The following is a 19,987-nucleotide window of genomic DNA, read 5'->3' as shown; positions in this document are numbered from 1 at the left end:
CACCTATCCCCACTTCACCACCATGCCTCCATCTTCCCCACACCCACTCCCAGCCCTGAAGAAGGGTTACACCCGAAATATTGACTTCTCTCCCTCCCGGAGTCATAGAGATGTACAGCACGGAAACAGACCATTCAGTCCAACCTGTCCATGCTGACCAGATATTCCAACCCAATCTAGTCCCACCTGCCAGCACCCGGCCCATATCCCTCCAAACCTTCCTATTCGTATACCCATCCGGATGCCTCTTAAATGTTGCAATTGTACCAGCCTCCACCACTTCCTCTGGCAGCTCATTCCATACACGTAGCACCCTCTGCATGAAAAGTTGCCCCTTGGGTCTCATTATTTTTTTTCCCCCTCACCCTAAACCTATACCCTCTAGTTCTGGTCTCCCCCACCCCAGGGAAAACACTGTTTGTTTATTTATCCTATCCACGCCCCTCATGATTTTGTAAACCTCTAAGGTCACCCCTCAGTCTCTGGCACTCCAGGGAAAACAGCCCCAGCCTGTTCAGCCTCTCCTTGTAGCTCAAATCCTTCAACCCTGGCAACATCCTTGTAAATCTTTTCTGAACCCTTCCAAGTTTCACAATATCCTTCTGATAGGAAGGAGACCAGAATTGCACGCAATATTCCAACAGTGGCCTAACCAATGTCCTGTACAACCGCAACATGACCTCCCAACTCCTGTACTCCATACTCTGACCAATAAAGGAAAGCATACCAAATGCCGCCTTCACTATCCTATCTACCTGCAACTCCACTTTCAATGAGCTATGAACCTGCACTCCAAGGTGTCTTTGTTCAGCAACACTCTCTAGGACCTTATCATTTAAGTGTATAAGTCCTGCTAAGATTTGATTTCTCAAACTGCAGCACCTCCCATTTATCTGAATTCAACTCCATCTGCCACTTCTCCACCCATTGGCCCATCTGATCAAGATCCTGTTGTAATCAGAGGTAATCTTCTTCACTGTCCACTACACCTCCAATTTTGGTGTCATCTGCAAAACTTACAAACTGTACCTCTTATGCTCACATCCAAACCATTTCTATAAATGACAAAAAGTAAAGGACCCAGCACTGATCCTTGTGACACACCACTGGTCACAGGCCTCCAGTCTGAAAATCAACCCTCCTCCACCACCCTCTGTCTTCTACCTTTTTGAGCCCTCCTGATGCTGCCTGGTTTGCTGTGTTCTTCCAGCCTCCTGCCTGTCTACTTTACCACATTCCTAGGCAGTGTATCCATATTGTAATAACCTGGTGGAAAAGATTTTTGTTCTCACGTCACCCTTGCATTGTTTATGCATCGCGTTAAATCTATCCCCCTCTCGTTCATGTTCCTTTTACAAACAGGATTAGCTTCTCCTTATCTGTTCTGTCCAGCCCGCTCGTGATTTTGGAAGTTTAATCTGATCTCCTCTTGCTCTCTGTCTCTCCAAGGAGACCAGTCTCCATCTCTTCAATCCCTCCTCATCACTGAAGTGTCGTATCCCTGGAACCATTCTTGTGAATTGCTTCTGCACGGTCTCTGATGCATTCACATCTTTCCTAGAATGTGGCAGCCACAACTCTATGTTCACAAACAAGTGCCTTGTACAAGCTCAATATCACCTCCTTACTCTTGGCTATATTAATAGTGGCATAGAGGACAAGAACAATGTCTGTTTTATTTACTGCTGCCTCTACCTTACCACCTTCAGTGAACTATGCATATATACATCCAGTTCCATCTGCTCTGCACTCTGTAGACTGGTACTGCCTGAGTTTATGTTGTCTTTCAATGTATTGTACTGAATTTGTTGTGTAAAGATTTTTCTTGGGAACATACTGTCCTGGTTATGTCCAGTATCCTAGCCATGTGAAGAAATTCTGGAATTTAGTAGTAGTGAGGCGTAAAAGTTATACGAGGTACGACTGTATATTTTAGAGACGTGCAGACTGAAGAGTGGTCACACTGTAAAAACAAAACCATGAAGAAATAATGGTATTTGTGTAGGATTGTTTCTTCCTGTTAAATAGGTAACTCAAAAAAAAATCTGTTCTTCGTACAATTCAAAACACTTCATGATATTTCCATAGCTGTGTTTATTAGGAATGCTTGACAGAATTTTCAAAAGTTCCAAAGCTGCTTATCTCGGCAAAGAGCAGGGGATGGGGCTGAGGTCCTCTTCAATTGGCAGTTTCAAGAGACTGTTGTGGGATTTAATTGTCTTTGTCTTTGTGGTGACTGAATAGAGGTTTTTTTTTTGTTTGTTTATACAACTGACAATTTGAGGCCATTTAATTTTTTTTGTGAATGAGAGTTTTTGATTTCTTTTATCAAATGTGTGTAAGATGGCATTCCTGTGGGCTGCTTGTGGTTTTGTTTTAATCTCTAAACAGTTTTTGACCGGTTGAGTATACGTGATGAGTGGGTATGGAGTGGGGGAGAGGAGGGTGGGGTGCTGGGGAGGGGGCTGAATGGCCAAATAGCATTGAATAAAACTAGCTGAAACCTTTTTTTGGAGAATGGAAGTGAGGCAGTGGGACTAGTTTAGTTTGGGATTATGGTCATAGAGTCATAGAGATGTACAGCACGGAAACAGACCCTTCGGCCTAACTCGTCCGTGCCGACCAGATATCCCAACCTAACCTAATCTAGTCCCACCTGGCAGCACCCGGCCCATATCCCTCCAAACCCTTCCTATTCATATACCCATCCAGATGCCTTTTAAATGTTGTAATTGTACCAGCCTCCACCACTTCCTCTGGCAGCTCATTCCATACACGTGCCACCCTCTGTGTGAAAATATTGCCCCTTAGGTCTCTTTTATGTCTTTCCCCTCTCATCCTAAACCTATGCCCTCTAGTTCTGGATCCCCTACCCTGGGGGGAAAAAACCTTTGCTATCCATCATATCCATACCCCTCATGATTTTATAAACCTCTATAAGGTCACCCCTCAGCCTCTGCTCCAGGGAAAACCGCCCCAGCCTATTCAACCTCTCCCTGTAGCTCAAATCCTCCAACTCTGGCAACATCATTATAAATCTTTTTCTGAACCCTTTCAAGTTTCACACGATCCTTCCTTTTGATAGAAAGGAGACCAGAATTGCACACAATATTCCAACAGTGGCCTAACCAATGTCCTATACAGCCTCCCAACTCCTGTACTCAATACTCTGACCAATAAGGGAAAGCATACCAAACACCACCTTCACTATCCTATCTATCTGTGACTCCACTTTCACGGTGCTATGAACCTGCACTCCAAGGTCTCTTTGTTCAGCAACACTCCTAGGACCTTGCTATAAAGTGTATAAGTCTTGCTAAGATTTGCTTTCTCAAAATGCAGCACCATGGAATGATTGGGCCGAAGGGTCTGTTACTGTGCTGTATGACTCTTAAACAGCCAGTTGCCTGCAGAAATGGGGGAAGACATCCTCCCAACACACACCATCCCAGAAGTGTGTAATGGGGCCTGCTGAATATCAAGAGAAATCTATTCCCAGGAATCGGGCCCTTTGGCGGGGACCCCATTCCACCTTCAGTAGTGAGATGATCAGTTTAGTTAACTTACTGTCCTCCACAAATATGTTCTTTAATTTAAATTTCTTCCTTTTTCTTCTGCAGGCTGAAGGGGAGAGGAACTATCACATCTTTTACTGTATGTTGATGGGAATGAGCATGGACCAGAAGAAGGCACTGGGTCTGAGCAAAGCTACGGATTACACTTATTTAACAATGGTGAGAGCCGAATGGGGTGGGGAGGGGGCGGGGCAGAGGGGCGGGGTTGCTGATCAATTTGAGAGATGTTGTATGCATCAATCCTGAAAGGGTAGGATTGAATGATTAAAGGCAGATTCATAGATTTGCAGGGAAAACTTGCATTTATGTAGTGCCTTTGACAATCTGAAGATATTCTAATTCAATTGGCAGCTCATGGTGTATAATCACTGTGCGGCTGGGCAGCCAGCAGTTTGCACACAATAGGATCTCTCCAGCAGCAACTTGATACTGACCAGATAATCTGTACCAACTGGTTAAAGAGTTAAAACTTTACGTCCGAATCTGTTGTTTGAAATAATGTCCCACAATCATTTCCTCTTTGCTTTAGTGAAGGAGCTGGCACAGTAGTAATCCACATTCTGGACACAGGTTTGAATCGCACTGTGACAGAGAGTGCAATTTGTACTCGATAAAAGTCTGGAATTGGCCTAATGGTGACCATGTAACCCTTGATCGATATGTTATAAAAATCCATATAGTTCCGTAATTGTCTACAGGGAAGGGAATCTCTTTCCTAGCCTGATCTACAGGTGACTCCAAACCCAAAGCAATGCCCTCTGAAATGCAGCTTTTTGGTTCAAGTGGCGATTAGGAATAGGTGACACTTGCTGACCTGCTACACCCACATTTTACACAAACAGCTGAGATCGTGGATCAGTGTAATGCTACATCTGAAAGACAGCTCCTCCAACAATATGGCACTTCCTTTTGTACTGCATTGGAAGTTCAGCAAAGATCTTTTGTGCTCAGGTCTCTGGAGTGGGGATTATCTTATGAGGAAAGGGTAGATAGGCCAGACCTGTATCCACTGGAGTTTGGAAGGAGAGTTTATTACAACGTGTAAGAATTTGAAGGGACTTGGTGAGAATAGATGGTGAAAGGATGTGGAAGAGAACTGAGCGAAAGGGAGGTTCTGAGGACTGGTCAATCAACCTGAAACATTAACTCCTATTTCTCTTCACATGTTGCCAGAATTGCTGAGCTTTTCCAACAACTTCTGTTTTTGTTTGTGTTCGAGCTAGAGGAGACTGTGGTTTTTGTTTTAAAAGTCAAAGATATCCCATTGAGATGAAAAATGAGGAATTTTTCCTCTTTAGGGTTGTCAGTGTGTGGAAATTTCTTATCCAGAGTTTTATGCAGGAAGCGTCATTGAATATGTTTAAGACAGAGGTGAAATTCGTGACTAATTCGGATGTCGAAGCAAATCTGGTGGAATCAGTGAAACAGTTCTGACTAGAGTACAGTCAGCTATGATCTTTTTGAATAGCGGAGAAGGATTTGAGTCAAATGGCCCATTCCTGCTCCTAACATGCATATCTGACTGTTTGTGTATTTGGCCAACACACACTCTGCCATTCCTTACCGTTCCAATGTTCCGACAGGCTGCCAGGAGGTGGGGTAGTTGACCAGATTACCCCAGCTCACTACTCCTTTTGTTTCTGAAAGACCCTACACCATCTGAGTTTTGAGTGAAGAATTGCAAGCTTGAGGGTATACCTTTTTTCATTGTTGAAATCCCATGAATTGAGCAGTGAATGGGTCCCACCATTGCACCTTCATTCGAAGAGAGAATATTAAAATTACAAACCTACCCTGTGTTGAGACTATAACTTCAACCCACTTCTTTGGAAACCTTGGGATCTTAGAATCCTTAGTGTGGAAACAGGCCCTTTGGCCCAACAATTCCATACTGACCCTCCGAAGATGACCCTCCCCCCAATCCCCCATTCTCCATCACTCTACATTTATCCCTGACTAATGCACCTAACCTACACATCCCTGAACACTATGGACAATTTGACATGGACAATTCAGAACTCATAGCCCACCAAACTGGTCGAGTATTCAGTTGGATCACACCTGATTTTTATTTTCATTTCCTTTACCAGGTTCCCTGAAAGATCCTCTTGCGGAACAGTGGTAGTATCCCTACCCCAGACCAGGAGGCCCGGGTTCAAACTTCACCCTTTTCCAAAGGGGTGTTGTAATAACAACATTTCTGAACAGATTGATGAGAAAAGTTGTTTAGGAAAAGAAAATCTGGTTCCCTGACCAGCCCTCTTGTGGGAATGCCCCTATCCCTGAACCGGGAGGCCCATCTGCTCTAGAGGTGTATAATAACACCTGAACAAGTTGATGATTAAAATATAGGTCAATTTTCCTGACCCTGTAATATCTTTTCACTTTTTTCTGATCTGCTCCACCGATCTTAGACATCTTTCTCAGGGACCAATCCTAGACTGCCACTAACTTGGTTAAAGTGTTCCTCGTCTGCATTGAGACACAAGGACCCCTCATGTTCTGTGTAGCTCTCTACCTATTTATCCATGACATAACGAGGGACAGTACACTCCTGTTCGGGTGAAAGGCAAGGCTGGTAGGCATAGGAAATGCTGGATGACTAGTGAAATTGAGGTTGTGGTGAAGAAAAAGAAGGAAGCATACGTCAGGTATAGACAGGAGTGATCAAGTCAGTCCTTTTTTAGAGTATAAAGGCAGGAGTGGTATACTTAAGAGGGAAATCGGGAGTGCAAAAAGAGGACATGAGAGAACTGTTTGCCAAAGCTAAAGAGAATCCAAAGTGCTTTGCAAATACATTAAAGACAAAAGGGTAACTAGGGAGGGAATAGGGCCCCTCAAAGATCAGCAAGGCAGCCAATGTGTGGAGCCGCAGGAGGTAGGGAGACACTAAATGAGGATTTTGTAACAGTATTTGCTGTGAAGGAAGATATGGGAGATAAAGAATGTGGGGAAATAGATGGTGACCTCTTGAAAAATGTCTAAATTACAGAGGAGGAAGTGCTGGATGTCTTGATGCATGAATGTGGATCAATCCCCAAGACCTGATCCGTGTACCCTAGAACTCTGGGAAGCTAGGGAAGTGATTGCTGGACCCCTTGCTGAGATATTTCTATCATTGATAGTCACGGGTGAGATGCCAGAAAACTGGAAGTTGGCGAACGTTCCAATGTGGGGTAAACCCGCTCTGCTAATTTAAACCCAACGCACAGAAAAGATCACATCGCACCACAATCTAAGATTTGAGAGGCAGAGAACTATCCCAGATTTCACTGTTTAAAGTAAAAATTAACAGAACATGAAAACAACTATTTACAACTCCTTTCTCTTAAACCTATCCTTTACCTCCCAGTCTATTACAGGTCCAATTAAAAATAAAAACCTTGATTTAAGATTTACAAATAAAAATAATATTTCAAAACCAGTCGGCTTTGTCGATTCTCCTTTGTAGATTTTCCTCTGCGGATTTCTGGGTCATCTTTTCTTCAGTCTTCTGCACAACTTTCCTTATGGACAGGTACCTTTTCAGAGAGCTATTTGGTTGGCAGTCTGTACTGGTGCCCTCTGCTGTTCTCCCCCTAACTGCTCAAACTTTCTGATTTTATACCCCAAAACATCGGATCAATTCATTGGCTTGATGTCCCCTCAAGTAGTAAAATTTTCAAATTTGATTGGAGTTTGGTATCTGGGTATAATTTAAACTGGCCAAATTTGAATTTGTTTTTGTTCCATGGCAATGCAGCACCAGCTGTTTTGTTTCCATCAAATGTTACATTTTTAAATTGTTAGCCCACTCTGCTTTCAGTCAGTCCCTGTGAGTTTCCCCCCTCTCTTAAAGGTACAGTACGTACCTACACCTTCATAACACTAACGTGGTGCCACTCTTTAAGAAAGGTGGTAAGGAAAAGCTAGGGATTTATAAACCTGGAAGCATGGCATGGGCAAGTTGTTCGGGGGAATACAAAGGGATAGGATTTGCATGTATTTGGAAAGGCAAGAACTGATTAAGGATAGTCAACATGGCTTTGTGCATGGGAAATCATGTCTCTCAAACTTAGTTGAGTTTTTGAAGTAGTAATGAAGAGGATTGATGAGGGCAGAGTGGTGGACGTGATCTCTATGGACTTCAATAAGGTGTTCGTCAAGGTTCCTCGTGGTAGATCGGTTAGCAAGGTTAGATCACAGGGAGAACTAGCCATATGGATACCAAACTGGCTCAAAGGTAGAAGAGAGGATGATAGTGGAGGGTTGTTTTTCAGACTGGAGGCCTGTGACCGATGTGCCACAATAATTGGTTCTAGGTCCATTGATTTTCTTCATTTTTATATAAATGATTTTGAATGTGAACATAGGAGGTACAGTTAGTAACGTTGCAAATGGACAGTTAATGCAGCACTGTGCTCAGTGGTTAGCACTGCTGTCTCACAGCACCAGGGACCTGGGTTTGATTCCAGCCTCTGGTGGTTGTCTGTGTGGAGTTTGCACATCCTCCCCGTGTCTGCGGGGGTTTTGTCCGGGTACATCCCAGGACTTCCCAATACATGTGCAAGTCTTGCTCGGATTTGCCTTACCAAAATGCAGCACCTCACATTTATCCAAATTAAGCTCCATCTGCCACTCTTCAGCCCATTAGTCCATCTGATCAAGATCCCATTGTACTCTGAGGTAACCTCTTTTGCTGTCCACTCCACCTCCAATTTTGTCATGATTAGATTCCCTACACTGTGGAAACAAGCCTTTGGCCCATCAAGTCCACAGTGACCCTCTGAAGAGTAACCCATCCAGGCCTATTTCCCTACACTTAGCCCTGACTAATACACCTAACAGTATGGGCAATTTAGCCTGGCCAAATCACGTAACCTGCACATCTTTGGACTGTTGGAGGAAACCGGAATATTGCTGAATATTGACACCTTGGAATGCAGGTTCATAGATCCGTGAAAGTAGAGTCACAGGTAGATAGGATAGTGAAGAAGCCATATTGTATGCTTTCCTTTATCGGTCAGAGTATTGAGTATAGGAGTTGGGAGGTCATGTTACAGCTCTACAGGACATTTGTTAGGCCACTTTTGGAATATTGTGTTCAATTCTGGCCTCCCTCTTATAGGAAGGATGTTGTGAAACTTGAAAGGGTTCAGAAAAGATTTACAAGGATGTTGCCAGGTTTGGAGGATTTGTGCTATAGGGTGAGGCTGAATAGACTAGGGTTATTTTCCCTGGAGTGTCGGAGGCTGAGGAGTGACCACCTAGAAGTTTGTAAAATCATGAGGTGCATGGATAGGGTAAATAGACAAGGTCTTTTCCCTGGGGTGGGGGAGTCCAGAGGTAGAGGGCATAGGTTTAGGGTGAGAGGGGAAAGATTTAAAAGGGACCTAAAGGGCAACTTTTTCATGCAGAGCTAGTGAGTGTATGAAGCGAGCTGCCAGAGGAAGTGGTGGAGGCTGGTATAATTACAACATTTTTTAAAAGGCATTTTGATGGGTATATGAATAGGAAAGGTTTGGAGGGATATGGGCCATGTGCTGGCGGTTGGGATATCTGGTCGGCATGGAAGAGTTGGACTGAAGGGCCTGTTTCCATGCTGTCCATCTCTGTGACTGTATGACATTGTATTGTATTGTGTGTTCCAGGGGCAGTGCACTTTCTGTGATGGCCGAGATGACAGTAAGGAGTATGCCAACATTCGCTCGGCCATGAAGGTTCTCATGTTCACCGACACCGAGAACTGGGAGATCTCCAAACTGATGGCTGCGATTCTGCACATGGGCAATCTGGCTTACGAATGTAAATCTGAGGGTGATCTGCTTTACAATGGAGGGAAAGCTGGGAATTCAGATTAGTGATTGGGGGTGAGGTGGGGTGGGGGGTGTATATTTTACCTTAAGTGGTTTGTTGTTGCATTACCTTAGGGTATTAAGCAAAGTGGTGTCGAAATGCAGAAGTCCTTTGAGGTCTCTTTGAACGGTGCTAAATAAAAGCAGTGACATTTCATGTGGCGATGAGGTTCCCATGATGCTCTTTAAAGGAACACTGAGTTGTGCTGTGTTCTTGGCCAACGTTGTTCCCTTGAGCAGTATCCTGAAGCAGTCGGACTGGTTACTTGTCCCTGAGATCTTGTTATCATTGCCAACACGAACAGCTACCAAACACTTTGAAAGAAGGGCTTGCTTTTTGACGTTCCCCAGCCTGAAGACTTGCCAAAGTAGTTTGGGGTCAATGATGTCCTTTTTGATGTGTACTCAATATTTTCATATTGGAAACAGCTCCTTCGGACCAACTCGTCCAGGCCAACCACATATCCTAACCCAATCTAATCCCATTTGGCCCATTTCCCTCTTAAACCCTTTCTATTCATATACTCATCCAGATGCCTTTTAAATGTTGCAATTGTACCAGCGTCCACCGGCAGCTCATTCCATACATGTACCACCCTCTTGTGTGGAAAATGTAGCCTTTAAAGTCCCTTTGAGATGTTTCCCCTCTCACCATATACCTATGCCCTCTCTTTTTGAATCCCCCTACCTTGGAGAAAAGATCTTGGCTATTCACCTTCTGCATGCCCCTCATGATTTTATAAATCTCTGTAATGTCACCCTTCAGCTTCCTATGCTCCATGGAGAAAAGTCCCAATCTGTCCTTTATAAATTGAATCTACAATCTTGTTAATGTCCTTGTAAACCTTTGTTTTTTTTGCACAATATTTCTGTTTAGTGACATCTTTCCTGTAGCAGGATGACCAGAATTGTATACAGTACTCCAAATCTGGCCTCGCCAATGTCCTGTAACATGATGTCCAAACTCCTGTGGTCAGTGCTGTGACCGATGAAGGCAAGCATGCCAAATGCTAAAGACCTCAACACCAGGTTATAATCCAACCGATTTATTTGGGAGCACTGCTCCTTCAGGTAGTTGAACACCGCTCTGAAAGCTAGTGCTTTCAAATAAACCTGTTGGGCTATAATCTGAAGTGATTTTTTAAACTTTGCACACCCCAGTCCAACACCGGCATCTCCAAATCAGGCCAAATGCTGCCTTCTCCATCCTGTCTACATGTGATGCCATTTTGAAGGAACTATGCACCGGCATCCCAGGTCCAGTGTTTGACTACACGCCTCCTCACAAATGGGTCAGAAGAAAAGGAAATTAAAAGAATGCAGTTTGTTAGCACCAGTCCACAGGATTCAATGAGTGTTCCTTCTGATCTCTGATCTTTGTAGCCAAGTTCTTTGTTGAAGACACAGACAGTTAGCACGCTCTCCGTTCGATTTCTCAGTCACTGGTTTGTGGCAGCAACTTGTAGGAAATGGTGGTGGCTGTTTCAGGTTGGCTGTTCCTTCGATAAAGAAGTGGATAAAGAGATTCCACCCTTTTGATTGTCCTGTCTCACCGTCCGGCAGCATCCATGCTGCCTGACCTGCTGTGCTTTAACCAGCAACACATTTTCAACTGTGATCTCCAGCATCTGCAGACCTCAATTTTTACCTGTCTCACTGTCCACTTGCCTGAGACCAGGCTGAGCTGTTGTCCTGTCTGCACAACTGATCTGATTTGTTAAACTAACCTGCCATCTGTTTCTGGACATAGCTCCCTCTAACCACACACCAATAGTGTCACTGTGTCTCAAACATTGTGTCCCACCACTCGAATGAAGCAGCAGTATAAACGCAACTTCTAATGAGCTTCAGGTACTTTTCAAATAAGTGCAGCAAATATTTCCACTGTCCTTGGCCTATAGTAATCCTACTGCCATTTTTGAACACCATCCAAAATAAAAATCGAAAGATATGGTCTTTGTGATCCCAAAAGCCTATCCACCATCTACAAGGCACAAGTCAGGAATGTCCCCCACGTACCTGAATGGGTACAGCTCCAACAACAACACTACGCTTGACACACCATCCAGGACAAAGCAGACACTTGGTACTACATCCATAAACACCCATTCTCACTGTCACTGATGCCCCATCAGTAGCAGCAGTGTGTGCCATCTACAAGATGCACTGCACTAATTCACCAAAGATCCTTAGGCAGCACCTTCAAAGCCCATGACCACTTCCAAGGGCAACAGGTATGTGGAAATACCACCTCCCAGTAGATTGCACTCCTAGCCACTCACTTTCTGACTTGGAAATATCTTGTTGTTCCTTCATTGTCACTGGATGAAAATTCTGGAGTTCTCTCCCCAAGGGCATTGTGGGTCTACCCACAGCACATGGACTGCAGTCATTCAGGAAGGTACCACCTTCTCGAGCACAGCTGGGGTGGGTAATAAACGCTTGCCCAGCCAGCGATACCCACATCTGTGAATAAATAAAAATTAACTGCCTCCTTAAGAGAGTTGTGTTGTCACTAGAAGCACCTGTGTGCGTCTTACTGGCAATATGGTTTAGCATTTTTATACTTACAGTGCAGCTGGGATCCTTGTGTTGTGTCTCTAGTATAATAAGCAAGAATATTCAATGTTTATTCAAATTGCCATTGAGATCATTTACTTTTGTTTATTCTGCTGATCCTTCAGCCCGAGTGTACGACAATTTGGATTCATGTGAGGTTGTCTACTCCACGCATTTGATGTCTGCTGCTACTCTGCTTGAGGTGAATGTTTGTTTGTTTTTTTTTAAACTTTTTTAACGTCTGCCTGTCTGTGTCCATACAGGTGTCCAATATAGAACATTTGTTTGCTTCTATTGGTAACATCTCTATGCTCTGTGGAAAAAAGTGTCCAAATCACTGAAATGCTGGAGGAGTTGTAAATGCAAGTCATCTGTGTCAAAAAGCCACTTGTATTTTCAGGTCTATTTTCTTCAAAACTGGTTCAGAATTCACTTTGCCCTAATAGAGCCTCCAACCACATCATGCACCTCCATTTCAGAATATTCTAATAGTGTTGATTTAAGGAGGAATCTGTAAATCACAGAATCTACAGAGTAGGGGTAGGCATTTTTGGCCCATTGAGCCTTTTCCACCATTCATCTCTCACTCTCTCACTCTCTCACTCTCTCACTCTCTCACTCTCTCACTCTCTCACTCTCTCACTCTCTCACTCTCTCACTCTCTCACTCTCTCACTCTCTCACTCTCTCACTCTCTCACTCTCTCACTCTCTCACTCTCTCACTCTCTCACTCTCTCACTCTCTCACTCTCTCACTCTCTCACTCTCTCACTCTCTCACTCTCTCACTCTCTCACTCTCTCACTCTCTCACTCTCTCACTCTCTCACTCTCTCACTCTCTCACTCTCTCACTCTCTCACTCTCTCACTCTCTCACTCTCTCACTCTCTCACTCTCTCACTCTCTCACTCTCTCACTCTCTCACTCTCTCACTCTCTCACTCACTGTGCCCATACCCCACCCACTCCCCATACCCTTTAGTGCCTTGGAATCAATCTCTTTCTTTCATGAGCGTATTCAGTAACATGACCTGCACTGCCTTGTGTATTAGAGAATTCCACAGGCTCACCAGCCTCTAAGTGAAGAGATTTCTTCTCCTCTCACTCCAATACGGTCCAACCTGAGAACGTACCCTCTTGCTGTAGATAGATTAATTTGGAGGAAATATCATCCCAGTATCCAGTCTACTATACCACTCCTGTCCAAATTTTATCCATTTAGTGGCATCCCTGTTATTCCTCTAAACAGCAGTTATTCCAGACTGTTGTCTGAATCTCTCTCCATTCAGCTACTCCGCCATCCTGGGTATTAACCTGTTAAACATTTGCTGCACTTCCCTAACACACACAACTTTAAGGATATCAAAACTTTTTTAAAAAATAAAATCATTCACAGGATGTGGCTGTCCTTATTGCCCAGATGGTAATCCAGAATCAAGCACATTGTTTTGGTCTAGAGTTACATGTAGGCCAGACCAGGTAAGGATTGCAGATTTCCTTCCATCAAGGATGATTTTTTTTCTTCCAAACAATTGGCAATGGATTCATGGTCACCATTCGACTCCAGATATTTATTGAACTTGAATTTCACCATCTGCTGTGGTGAGATTTGAAACTGGATCCCCAGAATGTTATCTGAGTGTTTCAATTAACCGTCCAGTGAAAATAATGCACAGCCTCTCTCTGTTCACACACTGCTCCAGGTGTGGTCTCTCCGAAGTCCTGTACGGCTGCAATAAGACCCCCTTGCTCATGAATGCGAACCTTGCAATGAAGACCATCCTAATTTCCTTAATCAGTTTGAAATGCTCAATCAGCAGTTTACACAATTTCTGACATTTGTTTTCATATCCACTCTTATTTAATTTACTAAGAAACTATCTGACAAAACCATGAAATGGTGCAGTTTCATTTGTCCTCCTTAACTATTTGTCAAGTCTGGCTATTCCTAGTCTCAGTTGACATCATTTAAATATGATGTATTTTTAAGGGATAGCATTACAGCAGTGCTGAGGGAGGATATTCCTGGAAATACATCCAGGGAATTATTTGGGTGTAACTGAGAAATAAGGAAGGGATGATCACCTTATTGGGATTGTATTATAGACCCCCCAGTATTCAGAGGGAAATTGAGAAACAAACTTGTCAGGAGATCTCAGCTCTCTGTAAGAATAATAGGGTGGTTATGGTCGGGGATTTTAACTTTCCAAACATTGACTGGGACTGCCATAGTGTTAAAGGTTTAGATGGAGAGGAATTTGTTAAGCGCGTACAAGACAATTTTCTGATTCAGTATGTGGATGTACCTACTAGAGAAGGTGCAAAACTTGACCTACTCTTGGGAAATAAGGCAGGGCAGGTGACTGAGGTGTCAGTGGGGGAGCACTTTTGGGGCCAGCGACCATAATTCTATTAGATTTAAAATAATGATGGAAAAGGATAGACCAGATCTAAACGTTGAAGTTCTACATTGGAGAAAGGCCAATTTTGACAGTATTAGGCAAGAACTTTTGAAAGCTGATTGGAGGCAGATGTTCGCAGGTAAAGGGACAGCTGGAAAGTGGGAAGCCTTCAGAAATGAGATAACAAGAATCCAGAGAAAGTATATTCCTGTCAGGGTAAAAGGAAAGGCTGGTAGGTATAGGGAATGCTGGATGACTAAAGAAATTGAGGGTTTGGTTAAGAAAAAGAAGGAAGCATATGTCGGGTATAGACAGGATAGATCGAGTGAATCCTTAGAATATAAAGGAAGTCGGAGTATACTTTAAGAGGGAAATCAGGAGGGCGGACATAGAATTAAGGAGAATCCAAAGAGTTTTTACAAATATATTAAGGACAAAAGGTTAAGTAGGGAGAGAATAGGGCCCCTCAAAGATCAGCAAAGCGGCCTTTGTGTGGAGCCACAGAAAATGATGGAGATACTAAATGAATATTTTGCATCAGTATTTACTGTGGAAAAGGATATGGAAGATATAGACTGTAGGGACATAGATAGTGACATCTTGCAAAATGTCCAGATTACAGAGGAGGAAGTGCTGGATGTCTTGAAACAGTTGAAGGTGGATAAATCCCCAGGACCTGATCAGGTGTACCCTAGAACTCTGGGAAGCTAGAGAAGTGATTGCTGGGCCTCTTGCTGAGATATTTGTATCATTGATAGTCACCGGTGAAGTGCCGGAAGACTGGAGGTTGGCAAACATGGTGCCACTGTTTAAGGAGGGCAAGCCAGGGAACTATAGACCGGTGAGCCATACATTGGTGGGCAAGTTGTTGGAGGGAATCCTGAGGGACAGGATGTACATGTATTTGGAAAGGCAAGGACTGATTCGGGATAGTCAACGTGGCTTTGTGCGTGGGAAATCATGTCTCACACATTTGATCAAGTTTTTTGAAGAAGTAACAAAGAAGATTGATGGAGGGCAGAGCAGTAGATGTGATCTATATGGACTTCAGTAAGGTGTTCAACAAAGTTCCCTGTGGGAGACTGATTAGCAAGGTTAGATCTCATGGAATGCAGGGAGAACTAGCCATTTGGATACAGAACTGGCTCAAAGGGAGAAGACAGAGGGTGGGGGTGGATTGTTTTTCACACTGGAGGCCTATGACCAGTGGAGTGCCACAAGGATCAGTGCTGGGTCCTCTACTTTTTGTCATTTACATAAATGATTTGGATGCAAGCATAAGAGGTACTGTTAGTAAGTTTGCAAATGACACCAAAATTGGAGGTTTAGTAGACAGTGAAGAGGGTTACCTCAGATTACAACAGGATCTGGACCAGATGGGCCAATGGGCTGAGAGGTGGCAGATGGAGTTTAATTCCGATAAATGGGAGGTGCTGCATTTTGGGAAAGCAAATCTTAGCAGGACTTATACACCTTTAATGGTAAGGTCCTAGGGAGTGTTGCTGAACAAAGAGACCTTGGAGTGTAGATTCATAGCTCCTCAAAAGTGGAGTCGCAGGTAGATAGGATAGTGAAGAAGGTGTTTGGTATGCTTTCCTTTATTGGTCAGAGTATTGAGTACAGGAGTTGGGAGGTCATGTTGCGGCTGTACAGGACATTAGTTAGGCCACTGTTGGAATATTGCGTGCAATTCTGGTCTCCTTCCTATCGGAAAGATGTTGTGAAACTTGAAAGGGTTCAGAAAAGATTTACAAAAATGTTGCCAGGGTTGGAGGATTTGAGCTATAGGGAGAGGCTGATCAGGCTGGGTCTGTTTTCCCTGGAGTGTCAGATGCTGAGGGGTGATCTTATAGTGGTTTACAAAATGAGGGGCATGGATAGGATAAATAGACAAAGTCTTTTTCCTGAGGTCAAAGAGTCCAGAAATAGAGGGCATAGGTTTAGGGTGAGGGGTCAAAGATATAAAAGAGACCTAAGGGGCAACTTTTTCACGCAGAGGGTGGTATGTGTATGGAATGAGCTACCAGAGGATGTAGTGGAGGCTGGTACAATTGCAACATTTAAGAGGCATTTGGATAGGTATATGAATAGGAAGGGTTTGGAGGGATATGGGTCCGGTGCTGGCAGGTGGGACTAGATTGGGTTAGGATATCTGGTCAGCATGGACAGGTTGGACCGAAGGGTCTGTTTCTGTGCTATACTTCTCTATGACTCTATGTGAGGTGCTAGTGTTGGACTGGGGTGGACGAAATTTAAAAATCACAAAACACCAGGTTATAGTCCAACAGGTTTATTTTAAATTAGAAGCTCTGAGTGCTGCTCTTTTGTCAGGTAAAGCTTTTGATTTCAAATAAATCTGTTTGACTGTAACCTGACGCCATGTGATTTTTAACTTTATTTAAAAATGTATTATCTGGAGAATCCCATCTAGTGGGAGCTGACTGTGTACACATTAGCCATTGCTTCTACCCTATTACAATAGTTACTCCATTTCAAAGGTCATTTGAGATGTTGAAAGGTTTTAGGAGTTGTATAAAAGTCCAATTTTTTTTTCCCACTCTTCTCCCTTTTTAGGCTGCTTATTTGAGAAAACCAAGCTCCAAATGGGAGAACGAGCAAGTTGTGATTTTCCTGATGGTTTGAGGCAATGCTACTGACCAGGAAACTACAGAAAGCCATAACTACCCTATTATTCTCTTGACTTGACCCTGGGAATCTTTTACATTCACCTGAAAGGGACAGTTACCCTCTACTTAATGTCTCTTCCAAACGATTGCTCTTCTGACAGCACAGCAGTCCTTCAGTCCTGCACTGTGGGAATGTCTGGACATTTGGCTCAAATCTGTGGGACAGGACTCTAATCCTAAGCCTTCCTGAGACAATCGTGTGACTAATATAGTCTTCAATCATCGCTCTATTAATCATATTTTTCTCCCCCCTCATTCCTATTTGATAAGTGTGACTGCACTTCCCTTTAGCTCTGAGAGGCATTATTTGAAATGAATGAGATCTCTCTTCCTCTGAGATCAGCAAAAGCATCAACAGGATTAGAGTGTTCAGCTTGATCCTCCTTTTTCTTATGATGATTTTAAGCTTCAAGTCCATTTTCCCATCCACTCCACTATACCTAAATTTCCTGAGAGATCAAGTATCTATCTGTCTTAGCCTTATCTCAACCAGGGTGGCATGGTGACTCAGTGGTTAGCATTGCCCTCGCAGGGCCAGGGACAGCATTTGATTCCAGCCTTGGCTGACTGTCCGTGTGGAGTTTACACATTCTCCCCATGTCAGTGTGGGTTTCCTCCCACTGTCCAAAGGTGTGCAGGTTAGGCTGGATTGGCAATGCTCAACTGCCCATAGTGTCCAGGGATGTGCAGGCTGGATGGATTAACCATGGAAAATGTAGGGTTACAGGGATAAGGTTGGGTCTGGGTGGGATGGAATCAATGGGCCAAATGGCCTGCTTCCACACTGTAGGGATTCTATGATTTCTATGAAATACGTTCAAGATTGAAACATCCATAACCTTCTAGGGTAGACCATTCTGAAGATCCCCTTCTACTTGAATAAAATAATTTCTCTTCATCTCAGTCCCTATCCCTATCAAGCTCCAGCCTCTGCCTTTGTTTTGGATTCCCTGACCAGGGGAAACCATCTTTTAGGATTTACTCTGTCAAACCCTTTCGGAGCCTTTGACCTTCACAAAGCAGTCACCTGTTGGTCTTCTAAACTCCAGGGAACATTGTCACAATGTACTCTGCTTCCTCCTTGTAGGACAACCACCCTCCCCCTCTCTCTATCCAAGAGACAATTACAGGAATGATGCTATGATCCACTGAGTCACTTTTTTTTTTCAAAAAAATAAATGCCTCATTCTTCTTTCCGGCAGGTTGACTGTTTGGATCTACAGAACTGCCTCACCAGCCGTACCATCATCACACGAGGGGAGACGGTGTCCACCCCTCTTAACATGGACCAAGCGCTGGACGTCAGGGATGCTTTTGTCAAGGTGAAAGTTGTTTGCTGTATGAATGGGAAACAGAGTGCCTCCCTCTGAAGATGAGGGACAAATTGGAATGGCAAAGCATCTAACTGCATAAAGTTGGCAAAAGTTTGATATTTAATCCTTTCGTGAAAATTGTCAGCAAGAGAGCTTGGAGTGAGGGATGTTAGGATTTGGAAAGGTTGCCTGGGAGAGTGGTGGAGGTAGATTCAATAGGAGATTGCAAAAGAGCTGGATGTATATATTTGAAAGTGATGAATTCAGCGGGCCACAGAGATGGGGACTAACTGGGTAGCTCTGTCGGGAGCTGGTGTAGACATGATGGGTCAAATGGCCTCTTTCTGTGCTATGACCCTACATTGCTGTGTCAAATCATTTCAATGATTTTAGTCTCCGACAGAGATGGGTACGATCGCTGAGCCTTTTTATTGTATAGGCTCTAGATTACAGGCATTGAATCTCTAAGACAGCTGCATGACATTTTGACGTGCAACCTTCTGATATAAAAGGTCCTCCCCATTCAGTGTAATAGTCATTGCAGTGTATTCCGTCAACCAAAGATCTATAACAGCAATAATCTGTCAACGCAGAACCCATACTGTACCTAGGTCCGAGCAATGCCAGGATAAACAACGTTAGTAACCTTCAAGACCTCTGTCTCATCAGCAACAGCTTTGTGAGCTGTTGGAGAGAGAAGCACTCTGACAACGTCAAACACCACTGCTAACATGAGCCAAGAAACCTCATCAAACCTTTAATGGTCTAAATTATTTCAAGGCAGTCATCCTGATCAAGTGCAACAATACTGCTTATAAAACGTGCTTTTGACTGACCAGGAAATTAAACTTAAAATCAGACACAGCTGGAAACAGCCTCAGCAGGACTAGCATCTTGTTTTCATTCTCTCGTGGGATGTGTGGTGCTGGCTAGGCTAGTGCTCATCATCCATCCCTACCTTCCTAGAGGGCAGTTAAGAATCGAGCACATTGCTGTGAATCTGGACTTGCAGGTAAGATTTTCTTAAAGGGCATTAGTTAACCAGATGATTTTTCTTAACAACGCTTCTTTCCAGATTTTTTTTATTGAATTCAAATTCCCCTATCAGGATTTGAACCTGGGTCCTCCAATGTTACCTGGATCAACAGTCCAGTGGAAAAAACCAGAAGAGAACCTCCATTATTTTGGCCCAGTGACAGTGAAGGAATGGTGATGTGTTTCCACCTTGGGACGCTGGCCGGCTTGGAGGGGAACTTGCAGGGGGTGGGGTTCCCATCTGTCTGCTGCCCTTGTCCTTCCAGATGGAAGTGGAGGAGTGTTTGGAAGGTGCTGTCTAAGGATTGAGTTACTGCAGTACACCCTGCTGCGACTGAGCGTCCATGCTGGAGGGAGTGAATGTTCACAGTGGTATTATGGGATGCTTTGCACTCCAGAGAGAGAAAAACGGAGTCCCGATTTTAAGAAGTCAGACCTGAAATTTTTTATTCTCTGTACAGCTGCTGCCTGACCTGAGTATTTCCAGCAGTTTGTTTTATTGTTTTGGATTTCCATTACTGAAATAAAACACTGAAGAAATGTTCCAACATAAACTCCCTTTTTGTTTATTTTGTTTTAAGCTCC

At 43.6% G+C, this 19,987-nt stretch overlaps 1 protein-coding gene across 1 annotated transcript in view; it reads left to right on the top strand.

The window, feature by feature from the left end:
* Window positions 1–19,987, top strand: part of myo7aa (myosin VIIAa) — a 182,976-nt gene that overhangs the window by 29,046 nt on the left and 133,943 nt on the right. Inside the window, exons 8-11 of the mRNA XM_060826303.1 lie at window positions 3,621–3,734; window positions 9,206–9,359; window positions 12,094–12,170; window positions 18,257–18,376. Coding sequence (XP_060682286.1) covers window positions 3,621–3,734; window positions 9,206–9,359; window positions 12,094–12,170; window positions 18,257–18,376 — 465 coding nt within the window. The remainder of the gene's footprint in view (window positions 1–3,620; window positions 3,735–9,205; window positions 9,360–12,093; window positions 12,171–18,256; window positions 18,377–19,987) is intronic.

The sequence above is a fragment of the Hemiscyllium ocellatum genome, chromosome 6 (assembly GCF_020745735.1).
Source record: "Hemiscyllium ocellatum isolate sHemOce1 chromosome 6, sHemOce1.pat.X.cur, whole genome shotgun sequence".
Classification (NCBI taxonomy): Eukaryota; Metazoa; Chordata; class Chondrichthyes; order Orectolobiformes; family Hemiscylliidae; genus Hemiscyllium; species Hemiscyllium ocellatum.
The sequence above is the reverse complement of the archived record's forward strand: the minus strand, read 5'-3'. Positions and strand labels throughout refer to the sequence as shown.